We start from the raw sequence: 17,576 nt of genomic DNA on the forward strand, positions 1-17,576 counted from the left end.
AGATAGGGCGTAACTAAGTTTATTTTTGGAGATTGTTCTATTTTTAGGGTCTACATCACTGAGCTATCAGTTACAAAGTTTTCTCTTGGTCAGGCTGCTTTTGTGCACCTAAATTATAGATGGCAGCTCAGTGAAATTTCACTTCTTGTGTTACTACAGTTCATTTTCCCTGTGGTATCTGGGTGCTCTGGCTGTCATTGCTGCCTCTCCAGTAAGAAAGGGAACCCAGTTCAGTTCTCATCATGTTGGAACTTAATTATGAATACATCCTATAAGATTTGGTTATTTATATATAGACAGTAATTTTCACCGTCTCTCCTTAGAATTTGCAGTGATACTTTTGTCAAGTAGAAATCAGAGAGACCAGCTATTATGGAAACTGTTGATCTTAACTGTGAATGAATGTTCATTATTTGTTGCTTCTTGACTCTGAAGCAGTTAAGTTCTATTGCTGGTGTATTAAAGGTTAGAACATGATCCTTCTTTGTCTTTGGAACTATACCTCAATGTTTAGGCAGGGCATCAATGGAGATAATACAGATCTCTCCTACAGTGTTTTGATGCTTGTTCTATATGAATAATGCAATTTTTTAAAAGACTTCGCAAGACAGCTGTGTCTCACACACACTTGTAGTACTAATACACTTCTCTTTCATGGATGTACACTGTAATAAAACTTAAGCAAATCATTTGTTCGTATCAGCACCTTTATTTGTGTCTAGCTCAGGTCTGAGGAAGATGTTCAAAGTATCTAAAATACGGGAGTTTAAATAAATGTAGTCTGTACTTCCAGGTCCTGGTATTTTCATTACCAAATTTAGATTGTATTTGACTTGAGAAGTCTGAAATATATTTGGATCATTACCATAAGTAATGGCTAGATGTGTACTTTGTGGGCATTTCCGTTTCTAATACTACTGGCTCCCACAGAATGAAGATACCTCAAGAGCGTAGAGTTTCTTGCTCAGCTCTCTGCTGAGTTTGTTGGAGTCCTGGTGAGCAGAGTAGAAAATAATTTTTGTATTTTACAGGTGTATTTGTTGGTGTTACTATGCTGTCTTTATACTACATACATAAATTTAAAAAAAAAATCTCTTCTTGTTTTTGGACGTTGAAAGTTTGTGATGAGAACAATTGATTTTTATTCCTACTGAAACAGGGTAGGAAAATAAGTAAGTTTGACAGATGGAATTTAGGATAGTCAAAGGTACTGTCCATATTTAATAGGTATTAAAGTATCACAAGATGCTTGATGCTTCCAAACATGTGAAAGCATCAACATTTCTTGTAGGAGATTCATCATTATATGTCAGTTCTGACCAAACTTGGTTTTGTTTCATGATTAAATCTGTTTCAGATGGAAAAATTACTTAATTCACCTGCCTGTCTCACTTAAGCTTGTCTGATTGATCTCGAACACTTGTTAGCCTTTAACTAAACAGGGCAGAAGAAAGAAGCATGGTGGTGGACGTGATTTTTTTACCACTGGGCAGCACTGCAAGCATATTCATTGCAGATGTGCAAGATTGAAATGTATATTTTTCTGTTTGATACATCTGAATTTATATCTCCCACTTCCCAAAAGATTTCTTGGGCATGAATCATGTGGTTTGTGTTGAAGCTGCTTTTGTCTACTGAAATAACAAATATTCATGAGGAGAGGGGAAAAATGATGGTACAAGTGATACCCTGCTATTCATGGAATTAATAAGATACTTGCAGACAGGGCTATAGGGAAGACTGCTAAGCTGGAAGTAGGAAAACATTAATTTCAGCTCCTTCTTCCATTAATACTTATGAGTACAAAGAGTTGAACTGTACTGTTTTCCTTGTCAGTTTCTTGGCAGGCTTGATTGAGTAGGCAGCTCCCAGTTAATGCACTGGCTGTTTTAAGCAAGTGTAGGTGCATTTCTTTAATGGTAACATGTCTGGGCATCGAAAGCTATGAGTTCTGTTGGTTTTGAATGTAGCTGAAAGGTGCTTAGATGGTGACAGTACAACCAAGATGAAATCTCTCTCTTCTGGTCTCAGTTCTGCAGTAATTAGTAGTGTGTCTAAGAAATGGTACCAGTGGTTCAAGCATGTTTCATACATGCTGTTCTGTTTAAAAAGACACATGCATGAACACGATTAACTCTTTGTTGTTTGTGGGTTTTGTTTTGCTACTACTGTAGCCTTGCCGTACCAAGGGAAATCAAAATTCACGGTAGTAATTAGAATTGCATGCTGCTGATTGTGTTACAAATTGATTAGGCGAAACTCTGCCACTTAACGCTGTTTCATATTCCCAGTTTTAGAATCTCCGTTTCCCTGGTTAAATAATAATAGTAGCGATGGCTCAAATTAGTATTCTGGCATACAGCTTCAGTTCAGTATGAGTTTGGGGAGGCATATTTCTGAAGAGTAAAGGAAGATTGCGGTGGCGTAGCCTACTGAACTCTGATTGCTTTTTGTTTTAACAAATCTTTATGAAGGAGGTTGTTATATTCTAGTGCTGGAATTCTCTTTATTAACAAAACAAATGAAAAAAAAATGTGTAAGATAACCTAAATAATTGCTTTCACTCACCAATGAACTTGTGCTCTTAAAAAGGTGCAGTGTACAACAAGAGAAGCTTTGTTCTTGTGTTTTGCTCTGTTAAAGTTCATGGAAACTTTTGGGTTTGTCAGTACGTTTGTTCAGTAAATTGAAAGAAGTTGTTTCTGTACCAAAAGTTATGGACTCTGTGCATTTACAGCGTGATTCGAGGCCTAGTAATTATAAAATATTGTTCCAGCTTTAAATAAATCACAGGCATAAAATACATTGAGATAACAGGAATGGTGTTATTTGAGGTCACTACTTCTTTTTATGTTTACTCTTCTAATTCTTTGCACTCGTATGTTGGATGGTTAGTTCTACATGTGGTACACGGGTTGGCTCTGAGCCTGCGTTGAGGCCTTGCCAAAGCTCTTTTTGCTACATTTTAGTGTATTTCAGTGGATTTGAGTTGTGGAAGATTTAATGCCAATCACGACTTATGAAAAGTACTGTGAAAGTACTTAATTTTTGAAGGGGAAGAAGCAAATACACACAAATCCTTAAGGAGCAGTAGTGGAAAAATCTGTCTTGAAGTGTAAATGAATTAAAAATTATTTATTTAACCGATTCAAATAGTAGGATTAGCAAATAAAACAAGTGTCATATTGACTGAGGATGCGAGTACATTAAAAATGATACAGTTAAGTTTCATTTCACAAAACTGATAGAACAACTGGCTGTAAGCGTATGATTTCTGTGATTAAACCACTCAGTTTTCCTTCAATTTTATTTTAGATGGCAATGAAAACAAAACAACGCATGCTAAAGGAAGACTGGGAATTTTTTAAACAGAGACGTTTTATTGAAGAGCAGGTAGGACTTTTTTTAAACCATATGAAGTAATACTAATGCTCCATGTGTATTTTCAGAATGCAAATGTTTGAGTGCAGTATATTGTACTAGTTCTATATGACCTAATTGTGTGACTGTACCAGGCTTTAAACTTGATCAGTTAAAATACAAAGTGAGATCCGAGATGAGTACGTAAGCTTAGTTACGAGAAGGTAAAAACATAAGCACTGTGGTGTTAGTGCTGAGTATGCAGTATTAAAATCCTTGATGCTGCAGAAGGGGAATTCTCTGTGCCTCCAGTCCAATACAGCCAGTACACTGAATGTGGAGCTGCCTCGATGTACATGATAGGGGAGTACTGTGTTTGAGAATGTATCAAATTCTCCTGTGTATGCAGAGCTGTGGATTGAGAGAAACAGCAGCAGGGCAAGATGATTGCGTCTATTCAGACTTTGGAGCTGAGAACCCTGGAGATGGCTCTTAAATCTGTTCTGGGTGTAAAGCTTGAGCAGAGCTACCTGCTTGATTTTAAGCTGTATCCAGGGAGGTGCCAGCAGTTTCTCCCAGTATCTGCTGTTTAAGACACACTCTATTCTCTAGCCTGAAAGTGTTCAAGTGTGTATTATTCTTTCCATAAGAGTACAGAGTGGCTAGGCTAAAGCCAAAGTTGGATCTCTGTTCATGTACAACTGTATGGAAAGAAGTGCTAGTCATGAATTAGAGTGTATTATTATATGTTTTAATAAACTTGAGCTTAAATTGCTCGAAACAGTCATCAGTACTTTTTTCTATATGGAACATAAGTATTTGTTAGCTGCAACTTTAGAGCATCTGTTGAACAGGGCTCCTTAGAGGACTTGAGAAAGAATCCTCTTTTTGCTTGATCCTAATTGGGCTTAAGCGAGCTGTAAGCAAATGGCTGCTTAGGTAAGGGTCAGGTCTGAAGCTTAGGCACATCCTTGTTTAACCTAAAGTTTGTAGGTATGTAATGAAATAAAGTGCTTTTCAGGATTAGGCCTCTGCCAGTTGGTGCTTATTTGGATTTTTTTTTTTTCACTATTGTGGTGAAATCTTGTTCTGGGCAGCTACGTCTTCGCTTGAGTTTATCCAGTTGTGGCTACACATTACTCTTATTTTATTGGGTTTTTTTGCAAGATAAGGATGAGTTTGCATTCTTTCATCGTTTGTCATCAGTGTCCTTTTGTGCATACCATGGAACAAGATGAGAACTGCTCAAGCTTAGTATGTGTCAGCAGAAATACCATGCAGGATGCATTTACAAATGACTAAAGGAGGTGGACGTGACTACTTAACTTTTTCATAGAAGAAACACAGTTTCTTTGAAGTTTGATTATCAAAAGTGTGTTGTTTATAACTTGGAATCTTTTAACTTGTGATCAAAACTCTGCTTTGATTAAAACTTTCTTTTAAAATATCTTGCCCAAAGAACCTATTTTCTTTTATTGTGCCATTTATTAATCTGATGTGCCATTGAATTGTTAACGAGAAGACTTGCACTACTATAACAATGCCTTTATAATTTACTTCAGCTTAATAACAAGAAAGCACTAGCTGGGGAGAACAACTTCACAGATACAATGAGGCACATGCTGTCATCACGTTTGAGCATGCCTGACTGTCCCAACTGTAATTATAGAAGAAGGTGAGCAGATGTTTTTTACTTGAAATCATAATAAATCATTCATTTTTTGTGTTAGAGGGAAAAAAAGGAAACATTATTGCAAGAAAGAGTCTGGTTGCTTCAAATGAATGCTACTTGAAGGTCATAAAAGTCTGTAATCTTAATTCTTGAACAGATGTACTTGTGATGACTGCAGCCTTTCACACATTTTGACGTGTGGCATCATGGATTCTCCTATAACGGATGATATCCACATTAACCAGTTACCGCTGCAAATTGACTCTGCTCCGGATTATCTATCTGAGATCCGCCCACCTAGTATGTCTTCGGCAAGTTCAGGATCGGGTTCCAGCTCACCTATAACAATTCAGCAACATCCAAGGCTGATCCTCGCAGACAATGGTTCTGCACCAACTTTGTAAGTTCTCAGTTTTAAAACTTTGGAACAGTGAACTGAACTTGAGAAGGCAAGTTATGCAGGCTGACCATTGTTAGATAATGCTGTTTTTTACATCAGGAAATGATCAGAAATTAAGTTAATCCTGATACTGAATTCAGAAGAAGCACAGATGAATGGGATGCTTCTGATGAGTATGATTTCACTAAGTTCAGTTTGTATCCACTGTGATGTATGGCTTACGCTTCCATAACAGGACTAGAGTTTCTGTATCAATTTGTGGCATGTTTGAAAACAGGTTATGTGTCAATGCAGTTTGCTACATAAGCCACATGTTTTGCTATTTCTATAAACTCTCATGAGCTTTGATGCTGAAATTGAAACAAAGAATGCAGAATTCAGAAAACAATCAAGTTGAGTCCAAGTATATACTATAAGTAGTCTATATAGATAGATAGTTATAGATATATACTTTTTTGAGGGAAATACTACTGCTTCTTGAGGGAGAGACATTTCTTGTACTGGACCTAAGCCTGCTTGTTTTCTTTCCTCATTGCACATTTCAAGCATGACTTATGGTGCCATCACTTAAATTTTGGTGAAGTATCTCGTATAATACAAAAAGATGTGGTGCTCAGCGTGAGAGCTCTTTCTTAAGAGCTTTGGATTGCTGTGAACTAAAGAATATTTGTACATGAACTAAAGAATATTTGTAACATTTCTCTAGATTGGGTACTAAAACAGAAGGCGTCTGTTAACTGAAGGAGGGTTAGAAGGAAAGCACTTAGGTGAGGGGTCATTTAGGAACTAATTACAGTAGAGAAATTCAAGATTTACTTTGACGTGTTCTGTGTTGATTGCTTACAGTTACTTCTTTGACATATTGTGTATATATTACATTTTTTATGCCACTTCACACTTTCTTTAAGCAAAATCATTGGCATAAGTATTTTTCATCAAATTTAAGGTCATCTGTATCCTGTAATTATAAAGACAGTAGATCTCTTGGTCACAAGACATTGATGGAATAATATCTTACACAGAAATAGAAGATAATCTTACTTTTGGTACCAGTTGGCATGAAGCCACTGTATTTAGTAGGACTGTACAGAGATTGCTTGATTTTTATTTGAAAAATAAGGCCAGTCAACTCAAAAGAAAATAGTTGAATTCCTAATTGGGGTTTTTTTATACAAGTTATGTTCTAAATTTCATTTTATTTTGGTGACTGCTTTCATGATAACTGAGGTTACCGAGCACTGGGATTTATCTCAGCCTCTTTTCCTCTCAGTGGTAGTGATGATGAAGATGTTGCGCCATTATCAGCAAAGTTTGCTGATATCTACCCGTTGAATAATTACGATGATGCAGAAGTGGTAGCCAACATGAATGGAATTCACAGTGAGCTAAATGGTGGAGATGAAAACATGGCATTGAAGGATGAGGTACAACACTTAAATTGTCTTCTTTTTTCTGGCATTTGGATCTTGCTGCTGGAGAAGAGCTTGTCCTTCACTCCCGTGTTAATGAGTTGATGTTACACAGTCTCCTCAGGTGAGCAGTACTAGCAGCAGTTCCTCAGAAGCAGACGATGAAGAAGCGGATGGGGAGAGTAGTGGTGAGCCACCAGGGACTCAAAAGGAGGAAATGTCTCTAGGAAAAAGGGCATTAAGGAAAGATGAAGCGAAAATGGATAGTCCACCACCTTCTTACCCTAGTCAACAGGTATGGTAACCTATGAAGAAAAAAATGCAACCTTTTAGTAACATCAGGATTTTGACTGCTTGAGTGATAGTACGTTTATATCTTCAACCTGAATTATATCTTTAACTTTGAATATATTATCAGTAGGTATCTGTGATATCTAAAATATGTTTCTGTTGATTGAACATTGTCCTAGGTAACATCCTTCTTTTTCCACAACCTTAAACACATTAGTTATATTGAAGATGTGTTCAATAAATGTGATTTCTATCTTCATGCTTATATGAATGAAAAACAGATACTAAGAAATGTATGTTGGAGGTTTGAGCGTGGCCTTTGTTAAATTTTGGTATTATGTGAAACTGCTGTTGAGGGGATTGCAACGAGAGCATGTAGTTAATGGGCACTTTTTAATATTACTTCTGAGGACTAATTTGCCTTGTTGAAACCCTGTGTAGTAGCCTGTTGTATGGATAATGTGTGTGGGTGTTGGGTTTTTTTGTTTGTTTGTTTTGTTTTTTTTTGTGTGTGTGTGTGTGTGTGTGTGTTTGCATGTTTTTTTTGTTTTGTTTTCTTGGATTTTTTTGTTTCTAAGATTGTTGTGCTCTCCTGTAAGTTCACTAAAGCACACAGGAAACCTCACCCAGAGTATCTGCTCATCAGGGGTCTGGTTTAACAGCTGTACAAATAGTTCCATGACCAACAAAGTAATTCATCTGATGCACTTGTCTTTGTGTATCTTTCAGTCTGAGTTATCCTCAGCTGTAACATGGGTTTACCACTTGGAGAGAGGAAGTAGCACTCACTCTTATTGTAAAAGAGGTTCTACACCAATTGCAATCTTTGAGTGGTTTGGGCCTCCCCCTCTGTTTTGCCCCGATGAGGCCACATCTAAAGTGCTGTGTCCAATTTTGTGCTCCCCAGTGCAAAAAAGACAGGGATCTCTTAAGAGTCCAGCAGAGGGCCACAAAGGTGATTTAAGGGCCTGGAGCATCTTCCACATGAGGAAAGACTGAGTAACCTGGGTCTCTTCAACCTGGGGAAAAGAAAACTGAGGAAATTTGATAAATGTTTATGACTATCTAAAAGGAATCAGGAGACAAATGGATGAGGCCTGGCTGTTCTGGGTTGTGTGACAGGATAAGGAACAATGACCTGAAACTTGCACATTGGAAATTTTATACAAACATGCAGAAGACCTTCGTTATGGTATGGGGTCAGAGCACTGGAACTGGTTGCCCAGAGAGGTTGTGGAGTCTTCTCCTATGAAGATTTTCAAGAGACCTGGCTGGATGCCTACCTGTGCAGCCTATTGTAGGATACTTGCTTTAGCAGGAGGGTTGGACTTCATGAACTCTTGAGGTCTCTTCCAACCTCAGCAATTCTGTGATTAGGTGATAGTCAGGTGGGAGCTCCTGAGCAAAGGAGAGAATATCCCTTCCCTTGTGATAGTGGCCATGCTCTCCCTAAGTCCTAGGGCTTGTTCCAACTTTGTCAGCTGATTAGTCTTTACCTCTGCTGTTGTGTGTACTGTTTTTTCATATCCTTGAGAAATCATGACATATAAACATCCAATTCCACTGTAAAAATGGAACTGATCTATCAACTATCTAATATTATCAAGGCGTTCTATTCCTGTCTGCCTTTGATACTTTGATACAAATTTTCTTATTGCCACTGATAGTAGGTATTCAAAATCTGATATCAAACTGTGTTAATCTTGAGAGCGTTCGATATTTAACTAAGATAAAGATGCTCCATTAGTGCTTTTAATGTTTTTTCATAATGAAGGAATTCTGTAGGTGCTCTGAATTTATTAATACATGTATTCAAAAGTAAATCGTATTTATGATTATAAGAAAGAAGGATCTAGGGAACTGATTGTATTGTCACGTATATTGATTTTATTTTGCACTTACAGGCTGACCAAGGTCCAAATGCTTGTGAATGTCACGTTTGCAAACAAGAAGCTTCAGGTCTTACAGCCTCTGCACTTGCAACTGGACGCCTGCCTGCTGGCCACCAGTTTATGAATCCTGAAAAACCTGCACATCCTGCACTTCATCTTTATCCTCATATCCATGGACATATACCATTGCATACAATCCCCCACCTTCCTCGTCCACTTATCCATCCCACCTTGTATACAGCTTCCCCCTTTACACACAGTAAGGTAAGTCTGCCGAGATAGATGTGTCCTGATCCTAGGAAATTACTGAATGCTGGTATAAATTAGCAGGTGACCAAGTATCTGTAAAACTGTAAATGTTGCTTTTTAAATTGTGGTCTGTTTGGACTCTGATAGGAGTTCTATTAGAGGGAATAGCAAAGTGTAAGGAATAGGGCATAGTCAGAACTGGAGAATGGCTCACGCAGCAGAGCTAAGAGTAGCTTTGCATCAAGAAGACTGATACTTTTCTTGCTTTCACTAGAAAGAACTTAGAGTCAAATGGGTCTTGAATGGTGGGAAGAGTAATAAGACTTTCATCTCTATAATAGGACTAATTAAATCTTCATTTAATATATATTGGAGGTCAAAATTTAATATTCCATTTTGGCAATAATGTTCTGAGATTTTTAGTTCAAAATGCAAGTGCTTTTTTTCTTTTTTTAGACAGGCATTAAGAGTCTTTCGAATGGTTTTTGTGCTTTGAGAGAACTTGCTTTTTTGCAGGCTCTGCAAAATTCTTTTCACTCAGAGCAAATGAAAAAGGAGGTACAGAGCAAGGAGTAAGACCTGCTGTCTCTTTTTGGAAGTATGAATCAAAAATTAGGGATTGATATTGATGTGGTGCCATTTCACACATTTCATTCAGCTGAACGATGGGCCCTGCTTAAAGGGGCAAAGACTATGGTTACTGTGATGCATTCCTCTCACCTTCCTTTTTTAGATCCAGAGATCTTGTTGCAAGGAGAGAAGATAAGCTCGCTGTGATAACCATTAATTAATTGTTAGCATTGCTATTAGCATTAACTTTGTTTGTCCTATCTTATTATTGTCTCTTCCTTCTCTGTTGTGTTGTATTGACGTTTCTTAACAGCCTACAGCCTTTCTTCTGAAATCCGAAATTTTACCACCTTCTGCCATCCTTCCTGCACTCTTCCCCATCCCTTTGTAGCAGTCTACTCAAGCTGCTGTCCGTGTGTACCCATATCTCTGCTGTCATTCTTTTGAAAAGATCTTTGCATGGTGAAAACATCTGCAGTGTATTTTTGAAGCTACACCAGCAGCTCCATGTGGAATGGCAAGCTGCTAGCACTGAGTGGCTTTGTTATAGTGACCCGATCTATTAGTTCTGGCACAGCACCTGAACGAGCTGGGCTCTGTGTGTTTTTGTTGTGTGGGAGCTAGAAAGACATATGTGGAAGCTGAAGCTCTAGGGAACTTTTGTATTTGAACAGCCAGATGAATTCAGCTTAGATTGTAGTAAAGGAACTAATAAACTCTGCCAGATCAGGGCTTGGTTCTTTATATCGTGGATAGGATGTTCTGTCCCTGTGATGTTTCTTTTGTACCCGCATGTGCAAGTTTTCTTTTATGGAGGATGCTTGAGCTGCTTCGACCTTCCAGATCAGTCAGATAATGAAAATGTCTGGATTAAAAAAACAAGAGCGACTGGGTATATGTTGAGTTTTCTTCATTGTGTTTAGATGTTGGTGTCTGAAGTGTTAGTGAACTTAGCTGATGCTTTTAATATTTGTCTACATCTATGTAATGTTTCACTGCATTAAATGTAGTGCAGAAACAGGATAGAATCACTTCACTTTAGCTTTTTAAAATGTGGTAATTGAACGTAATGCTTGCATTGCTTGAGGTCTCTGAACCCTGAGCAACAACTTGCCCGTATAAGACAGGAAGAAGTATTTCTGTTGTTTTAGTTTATTTCAGTTGCTTTTTCATTGCCTGTGGAGTTTTAAGTCAGGAATCTGTTAATACTTCTAGATGAGAAGAGCAGACAAATATAACCAAGTTGAAATGATGCTTTCAGATAATAGCGTTTTATTTGTTTTTCTACTGTGCTTGTTTCCAATCTTGAAGTGTTAGTAATCCCTTTATCACAGCCATTTTATGTAGTAATCGTTGTTATGTCACAGAGGGTTGTTTTTTGAAGCTTGGGCTTTGGAAGGTAATAATTCCTATAAAGTTTTAGGTTGACATAAATACTTTTTTAGATGAAAAATGAGGATCCACCTATATATATTAGCCCAAATGTTTTTGGAGAATACTTCATTTTGTATTCATCTGTTATCAAAATCTGAAGGAAATGTTTATGATTATAGAATACACACTTGTACATAAAATCTGTGTAATACATTATCTGCTTTTAAAAGTCAACAGAGTGATCTTCATCATTCTGGGAAATAGCGTTTATTACCCTTAGCTTTTTATAATGCCTTTCACAATTGAAACAATTTATGATTTGAATGTTGCTGTTGGAGGGACTGTGTAAGCAAACAGAATATCAATGAGGAAAATACTCTCTATTTTTGTAGGCATTACCACCGGCTCCAGTTCAGAATCATTCAAACAAGCATCAAGTATTCAATGCATCTCTCCAAGATCATATTTATCCAAGTTGTTTTGGGAGCACTCCAGATTGGAATAGCTCTAAATTTATAAGTCTCTGGGGGTCAGAGATGATGAATGACAAGAACTGGAATCCTGCTACGTTTTTGCCTGATACAATTCCTGGTGAGGTTTTGTTATTGCTTGACACTGACTAGTTAAAATACTTAATGTCATGCAGTGGAATGTGGCACTTATTTCCAAGAATGATAGGTTTCATCATTATGTCATTAATTAGATGGGATTCTGGCAGGGATTTGCTGCCATTTCTACTTGAGTGGGACTGAAAATTGGAAAATAAATTCTTACATCTTGGGAATAGGACTCTAAAGGCAAAAGAATAGCATGATGTTATTCACCTGTGCTCATTGTAGAAGTATTTTCATCTTAGAATGTTTTAGGATTGCAAAGAAATTGGAATTCAGGGGGAACTTATGTTGCTTTTAATCTGTCACAAAGATCTGCTTATTTTCTACGGGACTGCAAGAGCACTGGTAATGTGGTACTGCATTGTCCTTACCGTGCAGAGATGAAGCTTGTCAGTCCAATAGAGGCATTCACATAGGAAGAGATTAATGTAAGCCAGGAAGCCTTTGGAGATATTAATGGTTGAAGTTAAATAGAAGAGGCTAATAAATAGAGAAATAAGGTCTGATCACAGAGGTGTTCCCATGGTTAGCTGGAATTATCAATAATTAAAGATTTATCACATCACATTAGAAGAACGTGCCGCTTCTTCTTATGTTGCAATTGTTGCACGGTTAATCTGGACTTCAGATATTGAAGTTTATGTACTTAGTGTGTAATCATAGAATCGTTGAATTACTCAGGTTGGAAAATCATCAGGTCCAACCGCAACCTGACCGTAGTACCCTAATTAACAACCCTCAGCTACATTGTATCTCCGAGCACTACATCCAAATGGCTCTTGAGTGGTCCAGGGATGGTGACTCAACCCCCTCCCTGGGGAGAAATAAAGTATCCAATTTTAATTCTACAAGAATAAATGTATATAGATTTGTAGCATCTTTGCTACTTATTAACACGTGTAGCAGGGTTCTTAGAACTGTAACTTTAAGGTTATTGACTTCTTCTTTGAGACTTAGTAGCACATTTTGTTACAGCTGTATTCAGGGTAAGAGATTGGTTGGGGGGATGAAATCGCTTTGCTGGTCTGATTCAGCCGACAGGAACAAGGTTCCCTTGTTGATCTTGTAACATAACATCTAAATTATTACATGCTTAATTCTGAGTACCATAAAAACAATTCTATAGTTCTGTTGTATTTAATTATTCTGTGCACTTCAATTGAAGGGAATGATATATTAACGCCAGCACTCTCAGAAATAAGACCCGAAGCACTTCCTACCACGTCTAGCAATGAAGGATCAGCAGTTCCTGATGGCAAAGAGAAGAAAAATGCTGCAAAGAAGAAATGTCTGTACAATTTCCAGGATGCCTTTATGGAAGCTAACAAAGTTGTCATGGCAACCTCTTCTGCTACTTCTTCTGTGTCCTGCACAGCTACTACAGTGCAGTCAAGCAGCAACCAATTCAAAGTATCATCTAAGAGACCTTCATCAATAGGTAAGGATGTAATTCACACACTTCTTAGTAACTGACTCCAGTGCATACAACTAATCAAAGTTTTATGTGTGTTTGTTGTAGTTTGTATTATCTTAATTGGTGTTCTTAGTACTCCTGAGTATACTCCCTAGCTAGAAGAAATTTTTAAAGCATCTTAATTATTAGGGTTTGGGACTCCCAGTAGGCAGATCAGGAAATACTTCATAGTTTTTAGTGAGGCTGAGAAAGTCTGCCGCTTTGAATGACTGTTACTGTGGGTAATTAATTGGAGACTTAATTTCTGTCAGTTGTAACCAGTTTCTTTTTTCCCTCCAAATTTAGGTGAAGTGTTCCACAATATTAGTAAAGAGGACCATAGACATTCTGCACCAGTTGCACCACGAAATAGTCCTACCAGTTTAGCATCACTTCCTTCACTGTCTCCTGCTGCACTGTCTCCAGCTTCTACACCCCATCTTCCAAACCTTGCTGCTCCTTCTTTTCCCAAAACTGCTGCAACAGCCCCTGGGTTTGTGGATCCCCATTCAGGTCTTTGTCCTACTACGGTTGTACCTCCTACTTCCACCACAGACAGCTCTGTAAGTGCCCCACCAAGTGTCTGCAGGTAAGTCTGGCGGTTGGGTGATAGAATCAGTGAAGCATTGATTTCTATGGAGTTGTATCTGTTGTTCCATAGCACGTGCTGTCTCACTGTCCTGCTTATCCAGAAGGTTTGAGGTAGCAAGCAGTTACCTATTGTTATATGTTTTGTTTTCTGATACTTTCCCTCTAATTAGAATACTGAATCTGAACTTTTTTTTCCTCTGTTTTGATGAATTATTTTGTATAAAACTTATTTTCTGGGGGAGCTGGAAGAGTGAGTTTCTTGCTTCAGAAAGAAGGTGTGCATACGTTTTGTAGATATGAAAGGTTATGGCATTTTCGCCTTGCTAACATATGAACAAAGAAGTAATAGCACTAGATAGGATCTTCCTTTAATTTAAATACTTTTTTACAGTTAGAGCAACATCACATCTGTCATTCAGTCCTTCTGGAACCATGGTATGTTGGGCATGTAGTTACTCAGTCCTTTGGAGGGGATAAAATAGGAGGTTACACTTCTGAGTAGTGTACTAAATAGTTACACTACACTACATAGTAGTGTAACTGCTTATTGAAGTGGCCTGCTTTTTTTTTTCCACCCCTTTAAAAATTAAGTGGCAAACAGGATCTTGTGGCAGCATCTTGTTTTTAGCCAACCCTGAATTTTTTACGTTGAGAAAAAAAGTCTGTCTAGAACCAGGGGATTTTAGAAGTAATTTGTTGTAAGAAGAGAGCTGTGCAATACACAAGTGATAAGGCAGGTGACAGTTTCAAAACCATTCCATATAAAAGCTAAAAATTTCTGCCTCTGAGATCTGGTTTAAGACAAGAACTGTTCCACAACTCACTTTGCAGGCTACTGATCTACTGAGTCACCTAATGAGTTTTTCATAAATCGCTTTACCATCCACGATACTTTTCTTTCTGCTTGGTTTTGAGCATCTCCATTTGAAAGCCTCTGTATGAAGGCCTTAGAATTTGATACATCACTGGTTATTGACATCCCAGTTTGAGAGTCATTGTTCCTGGTAGACGTACATATAACTGTATGCTTTTTAGGTTTTTTTCCTTTCAAATATTTCCATTATTATCCAGAAGTTGTGTTGGTTTTTTTACCAACTTCTATTTAATTTCACACAGTGATCCTGATTGTGAGGGCCATCGCTGCGAGAACAGTAACACTTATGATCATCAACAGTATGATGGAGAGGAGAGCCAAGATGAAGACAGCTGTTCAGAGCATAGCTCAAGTACCTCAACATCCACAAACCAGAAGGAAGGAAAATACTGTGACTGTTGTTACTGTGAGTTCTTCGGCCACGGCGGAGTAAGTTTTGATAATATTCAATTCATTTTCACAAGTGAAATGCTCAAAGCTATTTAAAGGTGCTACATAAGTTTTTCTTAAAATTATATTTCATTGCTGGCCTTATTTTATGTCTCTGTGCGTAGTGTGTTTTTAATAAGCAGGTCACAAATGCGATTTGAGTCTCTGGCATTTTTTTTGTATTTGAAGTAAAAGTTCTGCTCACTGGGCATGTGTTTGGTTGGCATCTACTTCATCTTAAAGTTTGAAGTAAATTAAAAGGCCCTGCCCTATGGCTGAAAGGGGCAAAGGAGTGGATCCCGTTTCTAGCTGCATGTTCGCACCATGCTCATGTTTCATCTGTTTTTGACAGCTGTCCAATCGAACAGTAAGCTGTTTGATGTGCCAAAGTGGCAGAATAGAACACTACAGGATTTTATAGAAGTTAATAGGCTTTGTTTTGCTGGTGTAGTGAGTTGAACTAGTGTTGCCCCAGATAGATGGGCAGATATAGTTTGGTTCAGGGTAATCAACCCAGAGGCCCATGTAGCCCAAACTCTGAAAGAGGCTTGATGGAAATTGAAAACAGTAGCAGATGTCTGCTCTTCTAAATCTCCAAATGTGGTACACCCATCACAGGAAAATACCAAAGTCTCTTCTTGCGCTGCTAAAGGCCTTTGTCTTCTCACTTGTGTACTCCTCTGTAAAATTAGTCATTCTTCCAGTTGGAAAATAGAGTTCACAAGCTAGCAACAAGCTTGATAGGTCTGTTGCCTGTTACATACACCTTCAGGTACGCCTACAAACAACATGGAATTCGGTGTTCTGGTTTGAACTTCTAGGTTTTTTTGAGGTCTCTACAGTTTGAAAATCTTGGAAGTGTTAGGTCAGTGGAACTTTTATATTTAGTCACTAGATATTTCTCTGATATTCTTCAGCCACCAGCTGCACCTACCAGTAGAAATTATGCAGAGATGCGAGAAAAACTTCGTTTACGTCTGACCAAAAGGAAGGAGGAGCAGCCCAAGAAACCAGATCAGATCTCTGAAAGGGAAAGTGTTGTTGACCATCGAAAGGTGGAAGACTTGCTGCAGTTCATAAACAGCTCTGAAACCAAACCAGTTAGCAGTTCTCGGGCAGCCAAGCGAGCAAGACATAAGCAAAGAAAGGTAAGATAAAAGAGGGTGTTTATCCTAAAACCTCGTATATTTGAATCTGTAATCATGTTTTATGCTCACCTTGTAAGTATACCACCATGTGCTGACTTGATAATAATGGCTTAATTGTTTTCTTTGTCATTTGTGATGCTCTGTTTGCTTAAGTGAAGCTTACTTACCTTTTCCGATGCTGCCTTAGAAGGTTCTTAGACTAGGAAGATTTCTCACTACATTGCTATTATGTTCGTAGTTTCAAGTTGTCCTTATGTGGGAATTTCCCACACAATTATTTTTAAGTTTCAGAAATAAAAATCTGACTGCTGTATTGAATGGGCATTGAGGAAGTGCAGGAAATCAGAAAGTTAGTGTTTCTTTATTGGAATGATGGTTATGATGGAAGACTGTAGGAGGCCAAAAAACATGTGTTCGATACTTTTGTGAATGCAGAGAAATCAAGTTTTATATTTGTAGCATGATTGCATTGGGCACCTTGGAAGGGGTTCATGATGACATGAAGGGCCATCCTAAGTCTCAGTGGAGTGCAAAGCTGCAAAGGAGTGGGGAATAAAAAAGAAAATAGGTCACTTTCAAATGAAAATTGGTGAAAGGATGTAAAACAAACAGGAAAGTCCTTTTGAGTTTATCAAGGAAATCATTTTCTAAAAACAACATTTGCTGAATTAACAGAAGAAAATGATTTTTCTAAGGTGAACAAGAAGAAAGATTGCTTTTCTTATTGCAATTTAGTTATCAACCTTAAGTGTGAAGTTTAAACTGTAATGAGATTGATTGCTGAAAGTTATGTATTCTGATAATCGTGTTATATGACTTCACAGGAAATATGTTGTGTTTGTGGATTAGTTTCTGGCACTATGTCTGCATGCTATAATGCTTCCACAGGTTTTGAAGACCTGGTGTTCACATAAGAGGGAGATGGGGCTTTTTTGCATGACTTGTATAACTCGAAAAGGAATCTGCTATAGATGCTTTTAAATGTGTGAAAAGGGTTTATGAATATGATTGTTCACAGCATACAGCTTTCGTTTTGCTTGTCATACAAGACAAATGTTGCAGAGTTTCAGGAACTTGCAGTAACAGTTGGTAGAAGTCCTTTAAATCTTTGTTTTACATGGTAACAGTACATGGTACAGGTAACAAAATGTCACCATCCTTACTGTTCTTGACAGCTCTTTATGCACCTCTGATATACTTGGTGTTCTGTTTTGAGTTGCTTTTAATGACTACTTCTCCTAATGTTAATA

The 17,576-nt window shown here is 37.8% G+C and overlaps 1 protein-coding gene across 1 annotated transcript in view; it reads left to right on the top strand.

Annotated features, from left to right (window-relative positions):
* Nucleotides 1-17,576, top strand: part of FAM193A (family with sequence similarity 193 member A) — a 68,494-nt gene that overhangs the window by 44,190 nt on the left and 6,728 nt on the right. Inside the window, exons 9-19 of the mRNA XM_072334802.1 lie at nt 3,316-3,393; nt 4,923-5,035; nt 5,190-5,432; nt 6,703-6,856; nt 6,957-7,136; nt 9,037-9,288; nt 11,610-11,808; nt 12,997-13,269; nt 13,591-13,873; nt 14,992-15,178; nt 16,096-16,326. Of these exons, the coding sequence (XP_072190903.1) occupies nt 3,316-3,393; nt 4,923-5,035; nt 5,190-5,432; nt 6,703-6,856; nt 6,957-7,136; nt 9,037-9,288; nt 11,610-11,808; nt 12,997-13,269; nt 13,591-13,873; nt 14,992-15,178; nt 16,096-16,326 (2,193 nt within the window). The remainder of the gene's footprint in view (nt 1-3,315; nt 3,394-4,922; nt 5,036-5,189; nt 5,433-6,702; nt 6,857-6,956; nt 7,137-9,036; nt 9,289-11,609; nt 11,809-12,996; nt 13,270-13,590; nt 13,874-14,991; nt 15,179-16,095; nt 16,327-17,576) is intronic.

Source organism: Excalfactoria chinensis, chromosome 4 (genome assembly GCF_039878825.1).
Source record: "Excalfactoria chinensis isolate bCotChi1 chromosome 4, bCotChi1.hap2, whole genome shotgun sequence".
In the NCBI taxonomy this organism is placed as follows: domain Eukaryota; kingdom Metazoa; phylum Chordata; class Aves; order Galliformes; family Phasianidae; genus Excalfactoria; species Excalfactoria chinensis.